The sequence below is a fragment of the Oryx dammah genome, unplaced genomic scaffold (genome assembly GCF_014754425.2).
Source record: "Oryx dammah isolate SB20612 unplaced genomic scaffold, SCBI_Odam_1.1 HiC_scaffold_21, whole genome shotgun sequence".
In the NCBI taxonomy this organism is placed as follows: Eukaryota; Metazoa; Chordata; class Mammalia; order Artiodactyla; family Bovidae; genus Oryx; species Oryx dammah.
This window is the reverse complement of record NW_024070205.1, coordinates 4,184,840-4,193,181: the sequence shown is the minus strand read 5'-3', so window position 1 is coordinate 4,193,181 and position 8,342 is coordinate 4,184,840. Positions and strand designations below refer to the sequence as shown.

The following is an 8,342-nucleotide window of genomic DNA, read 5'->3' as shown; positions in this document are numbered from 1 at the left end:
CCTGGGCCGCGCGGGCGCGAGCGGGCCTGCCCGAGGGCGCGCGGTGCACCCGACCGCCAGCTGCTCGGGCGGCCTGGGCGCCGGGCGGCCGCGTGCGCCCCGGAGCCGGCCTGGGCTCGGGGTGCGGAAAGCCAAGTACCCGACAGGGCCCCCGGCCCCCGCGGTGCGCGCCGCGCGCGCCCCCGGAGCCGGCCCAGGCTCAGGGGGGCTGGGGGATTGCGCTTCGGGGCCGTGCCCCCGGCGGTGGGGGTGCTCAGGCCCGCCCCGCCCCGGAAAGCCGACTACTCGACCCGGCACCTGCACCCCGCGGTGCGCGCCGCCCCGCGTCCGAGCAACCGTTAACCCTTGGGGTGGGGGGCGCCGCATGGCTTTCAGGCTGCACATCCCGATCTCCAGGCGCCGCGCTCGGCCCCTGGCCTCCCTGCCACTGGGCCTGGGTACCTCCTAGGGGATCCAGAGCCGCCCCCTCCTGAATCGGCAAGGTTCAGAGGTGCACCTGCTCAGGAGCCCAGCCCGGCAGCCAAATAGCACTGCTCCGCTGGCCTTGCACGTCGTCGGGGACACAGACCTCCCCCCATCTCAGCCGCCATGTGGCCAAGGACTCACTGAGGGACCCATCCACGGAGAGGCAGGCCTTGGGTGCAGCCCGAGGGCAGAGGGGCCTGAACTAAGAGCTGCGGCGCGCAGAGCCCTGGGGAGCGCGGGAGCAGCTTGTACGTGTATACACCGTCCCAGCCCTTGTGGTCACTCCATGTGACAGGCGCTTTCACCAGCATCTCACGGATGAAGAAGCGGGCCAAGCCAGCCCATGGTGATGGCCAAGACCAGGGCTACCCTGTACCGCCTCTCTCCCTCTTGTGTGGCCTCCTGTGTAGCATCTACCGAGAAGAGAGGTAGAAACAGCCTTACTTAGGATGGACGTGCGAAGGTGGTCCAGGGCTGGGCGGTTACACAGAGACCTTCCGGAGAAGGCGTCTCCCGTCCGCTACCACCCCTGACACATCCTCGGTGTTTTTCATCCCAACAGAGGTTGCTTTGGAGCTGCTTCATGCAAAAGGAAAGAGGATGAGAAGAAACCAGATGTGGTATGAATAGAGTGAGTCATGAGACATACAACTCAGACAAGGAGGCTTGGGAATGAAAGAATTTAGAATCAAGAACCTAAAATTAAACTCAAGTATACCAGCCCTCAAACATTCTGGCCCAAGATGACTGTACTTGGTGAACAAAGAAACCGACGAGATGCATGGCATCTAAAATGAGCACAGGACATAACGGGGAAACAGAAAGATTATGTTTTGGCAAATGTGTTGTCATAGCTTGACTTGGGGTGAGACACTTCAGTTTCTCAGTTCCTACATTTGTAAAATGGGAATTATTACTTGTGTATCACATGAACAATATGATGTTCAAGTTTAATAAAAGTGCTACTAATTGTGTGATCTTTTGAGAAATCATTCTGTGGATTTCAGTTTCACAATGAGACGAAATATACCACATCATCTTTTTTTTCCCAAATAAGACTCTTTTCTACATAAGAAGTTACTATAGTCCAAAGCCTTGAAAACACATCCATAAATTCAAAAACCACTTCTGCGCCAAGCAGACTTCTCCTTTCATTATAATTAATTCTTCTCCAAAGAAAGGAACCCTACCTGAGGTGCCTACAGGAGTTTTCAATTTGTGGTGAAGTACTACTAATACAATTGTTTTCCCCAACCATTTGTTGGGATTTAACTGACAGTCATTGCTGGGTGGGGAAGATCCTCTGGGGGAGGGCAGGGCAACCCACTCCAGGATTCTTGCCTGGAGATACCCTGGACAGAGGAGCCTGGCCATGGGGTCACACAGAGAAGCGACTTAGCCCAAGTGCACACAAGTAACAATCATACCCCTGCATATTGTTTTAAATTTAAGTATACATATGTACACAGAAAACAAATCTTTTTTAAACCAGCTTTTAGGCTGACCATGATGAAGTTTATATATCCTGATACTACTCAGGTAAAAGGGTTAGAAACACAGATGGACACAATTTGTATGTTTGTTTAAAATTACTGAAAAAAGATTTTGTATACAGTTATGTTAGAGAGGTTTTATTGAAACCAGCGGTAAGATTTAGCAGTTTTAGAACTTTTGACACAACTGGTAGAGAACTCTACAAAGGGCAAGCCTTCAAAGTGCTGTTAGATCTTCCTAATATCATATTTCAGCAGTATTATTTCCTACTTAACAACTAATGTGTGCATATTTCTCTCTCAGGACTACACAGAGAAATATTTCTACTATGGGAGAAATAACCTCAGATATGCAGATACCACTTTAATGGTAGAAAGTGAAAAGAAACTAAAAGAGCCTCTTGATGAGGTGAAAGAGAAGAGTGAAAAAGCTGGCTTAAAACTCAATATTCAAAAAACTAAGATCCTGGCATCTGGTCCTATCATTTCATGGCAAATAGATGGGGAAAATGTGGAAATGGTGTCAGATTTCATTTTCTTGGGCTCCAAAATCAATGCAGATGATGACTGCAGCCTCGAAATTAAAAGACACCTGCTCCTTGGAAGAAGAGCTTTGACAAACCTAGACCAGTGTATTAAAAAGCAGAGACATCTGCTTTACCTACAAAGGTCTGAATATTCAAAGCTATGGTTTTTCCAGTAGTCATGTGTGGATGTGAGAGTTAGACCATAAAAAAACAAGGCTGAGTGCTGAAGAATTGATGCTTTCGAACCGTGGTGCTGGAGAAGATTCTTGAGAGTCCCTAGGACAGCAAGGAGATCCAACCAGTCAATCCTAAAGGAAACCAACCCTGAATATTCATTGAAAGGACTGATGCTGAAGCTGAAGCTCCAATACTTTGGCCATCTGTTGAGAAGAACTGACTCATTGGAAAAAACCCTGATGCTGGGAAAGATTGAGGGCAGAAGAGGGCCACAGAGGATGAGATGTTTAGATAGTATCACTGACTCAATGGACATGAGTTTGAGCAAGCTCTGGGAGATGGTGAAGGACAAGGAGGCCTGGCGTGCTGCAGTGCATGGGGTCTCAAATAGTCAGACACAACTGAGCAACTGTAGCAACAGGAGTCAAAGTACATAGTCTATCTGTGGTCAAAGGACTTAGTCTATAAGCTAATAATATTAAAATGTTTTGAGCTTATTTTAATTGTGTGTGTTTGTAAAGAATATATATTCTTCAGCTCTTGGGTAAGGTATTCTAGAAATACATCCTTGGGAAATTCTCTGGTGGTCCACTAGTTAGGGCTCTGCACTTTCACTGCCAAGGGCGCAGGTTCATTCCCTGGTCAAGGAACTAAGATCCCACAAACCACAGGGTGCAACCAAAATATAAATAAATAAAAATAAAAGATATGTCCTTGATCAAATATTATGTTTGTGCTTTTGACATTTTCTATTACTAGATTTTCATCTGCTTGATACAATTCAATTAATAAAAGAGATGACTTAAAATCTCCTAATTGATGATGGATTCGTCTATCTCAACTTAAAGTTCTTTCAGTTTTTGCTTTATATAGTTTGGGGCTGTGTTATAATACGCAAGCCACTTTATAATTGTTATTTCTGCCTAGTAAACTGACATTGTGTTGTAACTTTCTGAAACTCTAGCAATGCTTTTGCCTTAGTGTCTAAACAGCTTGCTCCTGATGAGATCAGTTCAGTTCAATAGCTCAGTCGTGTCCAACTCCCTGCAACCCCATGAACCGCAGCACGCCAGGCCTCCCTGTCCATCACCAACTCCCAGAGTTTACCCAAACTCATATCCATTGAGTCGGTGATGCCATCCAACCAGCTCATCCTCTGTCACCCTCTTCCCTTCCTGCCCTCAATCTTTCCCAGCATCAGGGTCTTTTCAAATGAGTCAGCTCTTCGCATCAAGTGGCCAAAGTATTGGAGTTTCAGCTTCAACAGCAGTCCTTCCAATGAACAACCAGGACTGATCTCCTTTAGGATGGACTGGTTGGATCTCCTTGCAGTCCAAGGGACTCTCAAGAGTCTTCTCCAACACCACAGTTCAAAAGCATCATTTCTTTGGGGCTCAGCTTTCTTTATAGGCCAAATCTCACATCCATACATGAATACTGGGAAAACCATAGCCTTGACTAGAGGGACCTTTGTTGGCAAAGTAATGCCTCTGCTTTTTAATATGCTGTCTAGGTTGGTCATAACTTTCTTTTGCCTACTATTAGTATCAATATATCTCCTTCATCCTATTACATCAAAACTTTCTAAGTCATTACGTGCAGATGGATCTAACTAGTGTGAATTTTGGCTTTCAATCTAGTCCGATAATCACTCTTAGATTGAGTGTTTAGGCCACTGTGTGTTTTATAACTGCTGACATACCTGAGTTCATCTCCACCATGGAGTACTTGGCATTCGTCTTCTCTGGGTCTATGTTTTCTTTCTCTCATCTTTGCCTTCTTTAGAATTAGTTTTTCTTTTGTGCTTTCACTTCTCCCTTGTTCTAGCTTGGAAGTTACATAGTCTGTTCCTATTTACTTAGTGACTAACCTAGAAATTTTAACAGGCAAATTTATGTGATTAAATCCAGAATTTATCAATATATCAACCTTCTCTCAAACAACACACGGACCTTTGACATACCCTCCAAAACTACAATACATTACTGATGTTGTTTTATACTGTCGATGTTTGTTTAAATTTACCCAGAAGTTTACCACTTATTTTGCTCCTTTTTTTTAAATTATTTTTTTAGCTGTGCCACCTAGTATGTGGGGCTTCCCTTGTGGCTCAGCTGGTAAAGAGTCTGCCTGCAATGCAGGAGACCTGGAGATACCTGTGTTGGGAAGATCCCCTGGAGAAGGGAAAGGCTAACCACTCCAGTATTCTGGAGGGTTACCACTTATTTCGCTCCTTTTTTATTATTATTATTTTTTTTTAGCCATGCCACATAGTATGTGGCCTCCCTGTCCAAAACCAACTCCTAGAGTTCACCCACACTAATGGCCGTCAAGTCGGTGATGCCATCCAGCCATCTCATCCTCTGTCATCCCCTTACCCTCCTGCCCTCAATCTTTTCCCAGCATCAGGGTCTTTTCAAATAAATCAGCTTTTCACATCAGGTGGTCAAAGTATTGGAGTTTCAGCTTCAACAGCAGTCCTTCCAATGAACACCCAGGACTGATCTTTAGGATGGACTGGTTGGATCACCTTGCAGTCCAAGGGACTCTCAAGAGTCTTCTCCAACACCACAGTTCAAAAGCATCAATTCTTCAGCACTCAGCTTTCTTTATAGTTCAACTCACATCCATACATGACCACTGGAGAAACCATAGCTTGACTAGACAAACCTTTGTTGACAAAGTAATGTCTCTGCTTTTTATTATATTTAACATTTTAAATTCTATTTCTGATCATTCCAATCTCTGAAGCATTTGGGGGTATGATTCTACTATCTGACTTTTTCCTTCTGCCTCTTACTTATGGTCCCTTCTTTGCTTCTACATTTGGTGGCTTCCTTTTGTTCCTTGGAGCTTTAGACATGGAAATTTTGTGAAAGCTGGAAGGAAGTTGAGTTCTCTGGAGAGGGTGTTCATTTATTGCTGGTAGATGTTGAAACTTTTCAGACCACCCTTGTGGGATCTGGCTTTTGGTTATGAATACTCCAGGAGGATTAACTCTGCTCCAGAGTTTGAGACACTCAGTGTTCCTTGAATCCCTTCGGAGTGCCAGGTTCTGTTCAGTTCAGTTCTTCAGTCGCTCACTCGTGTCCGACTCTGTGACCCCATGGACTGCAGCACACCAGGCTTCCCTGTCCATCTCCAACTCCTGGAGCTTCCTCAAACTCATGTCCATTGAATTGGTGATGCCATCCAACCACCTCATCCTAATGTCTAGGCTTCCCAGGTATCTCAGTGGTAAAGAATCTTCCTACCAATGCAGGAGATCTGGGTTCAGTCCCTGGGATGGGAAGATCCCCTAGAGAAGGGATGGCAACCCACTCCAGTATTCTTGCCTGGAGAATTTCATGGACAGAAGAGCCTGAGGGGCTACAGTCCATGGGGTCACAGAAGAGTCAAACACGCCTAAGTGACTGAACAATAACAATAACGTCTACCTTCCTCAAGTCATACCCAAATAGCACCTAACTTATACACCCTTACATATTAATGTTATGGAAAAATCAAAGTTCAGGGCATTTAGTGAGACTAGTGTCCTGCTTCAAAATGTATTCAGTTCAGTTCAGTCGCTCAGTCGTGTCTGACTCTTTAAGACCCCATGGAACTGCAGCACGCCAGGCCTCCCTGTCCATCTCCAACTCCTGGAGCTTACTCAAACTCATGTCCATTTAGTCAGTGATGCCATCCAACCATCTCATCCTCTGTTGTCCCCTTCTCTTCCCGCCTTCAATCGTTCCCAGCATCAGGGTCTTTTCAAATGAGTCAACTCTTCGCATCAGGTGGCCAAAGTATTGGAATTTCAGCTTCAACATCAGTCCTTCTAATGAATATTCAGGTCTGATTTCCCTTAGGATGGGCTGGTTGGATTTCCTTGCTATCCAAGTGACTCTCAGGAGTCTTCTCCAATACCACAGTTCAAAAGCATCAACTCTTCAGTGCTCAGCTTTCTTTATAGTCCAACTCTCACATCCATACATGACTACTGGAAAAACCATAGCTTTGACTAGATGGATCCTTGTTGGCAAAGTAATGTCTCTGCTTTTTAATATGCTGTCTAGGTTGGTCATAACTTTTCTTCCAAGGATCAAGCATCTTTTAATTTCATGGCTGCAGTCACCATCTGCAGTGACTTTGTAGCCGAAAAAAATAAAATCTGTCACTGTTTCCATTATATTGGGTTGGCCAAAAATCTCATTTGAGTTTTTCCATAAGATCTTATGGGAAAACCAAACAACCTTCTCGACCAACCCAATACTATGATAACCATAAAGGTAATCCCTGGCCTCCTAACCCCCATCCATTTACACAATGTATCCATGCAGAAATAGGCCTTAGACATAAATGAAGAGACACTGATAGCAGGGGTACCTGCCCTGACCGCTCTGTCCCCTGTGGAGTGTGGAAAGGGGAACAGTATTGTCAACTCTAGAACTGTATTTCTTAATAATACCTTAAAATTACTTTGAGTTTAAAACAACTTAGCTAGACTCAAATGGGCCATGAGCTTCATTTTATTTCAAGGTTTTCAGTTCCAAACAGTTAACTTAGAAATGAACTTTTAGACACAACCCTCTCATGAGTACATGAGATCCAAGTGAGGCATTCCCTAAGATCGCATGCTGCATTGCCTCCTAATATTCTTCCTGGTAAAACTTTATTAATAGTACAACCACCTTCATTTATTTTGGAAGAAAAATCCTTTATATAAAGTATATAACAAGTCAAATTTCTTGAAGTCTTTAGAAAACTATCTTGAAAACATTTTAGTAGACCTGCCTTTTAATACCAACTGAGAAAGAATTGTTAAAAAGAATATTCTTTAAGCGTGTTATTCCTTTTATACTTAACACCAATATCATGAATTTGAATCTAAAGGTAAAAATCTCTTTCAGAATGATATATGAACTACTTTTAAAATAGAGAGAAAGTAGATGAGATTTGGGAGCAATATCTCTCCTGAACATATTCTTACCTTGAGTTGTTTTCACATCTCTGGGCCTATAAAGTTAGCATTCTATATTAATTTGAAAGCCAGCTTCGAAAGTTGTCTTCCAGTTTGGAGACAAAGGGATCAGATCATTCTTAACATCTTTACTACCAAATCTGAACATATCCAAATGTTTATACAATTCAAACGGGAAAGGATATTTCTTTCTTCTGCTATTAAACTTGTAGTGAAAAAGACTTTTAGTGAAATTCTCAAAAATAATACAGCAAAGAGATTCTCTTCCCCCCACCACCCCATTCCAGTGCTTTGCCCAAAATTAGAAAGTCACATTCTCTTACCTCTGACCACCTTCAGCTAGTTCACGTTTACCTTTGTTCTTCAATTCGCTAGACATTGGAAGATTTTAAACAGTCCTTGCAGTTAAGAAAAAAGAATATTCGGAGCAGAGTTATCAGCGACCAATGGGAACCAGAGAAGACAAGCTTTCCTGGTGACTCTGGCTTGCAAGAAGCAGAGCGGTGTTTGTGTAACCCTGTGCAGTGCGTGGGAAAGACTGCTAATCCCGCCCACCAGACACTCCACAGAAATAGACATCTGCATTGTCGGAGGCTCTGCTCACACCCACCTGATACTCTGCAGAGGCTGAGTGATCACACCCGATGAACAATGACAGTGGAATTTACTGGAAGGAAGCAGAAGAGCGGCTAATGCGATGTTACCAGTGCAACGCGG

The 8,342-nt window shown here is 44.2% G+C and overlaps 1 protein-coding gene across 1 annotated transcript in view; it reads right to left on the bottom strand.

Annotated features, from left to right (window-relative positions):
• DENND1B (DENN domain containing 1B) overlaps positions 1 to 8,093 on the bottom strand; it is a 269,985-nt gene extending 261,892 nt beyond the window's left edge. Inside the window, exon 1 of the mRNA XM_040263718.1 lies at positions 7,949 to 8,093. Within this exon, the coding sequence (XP_040119652.1) occupies positions 7,949 to 8,004 (56 nt within the window). The 5' untranslated portion in view covers positions 8,005 to 8,093. The remainder of the gene's footprint in view (positions 1 to 7,948) is intronic.
• Between the last annotated feature and the right edge of the window lie 249 nt (positions 8,094 to 8,342).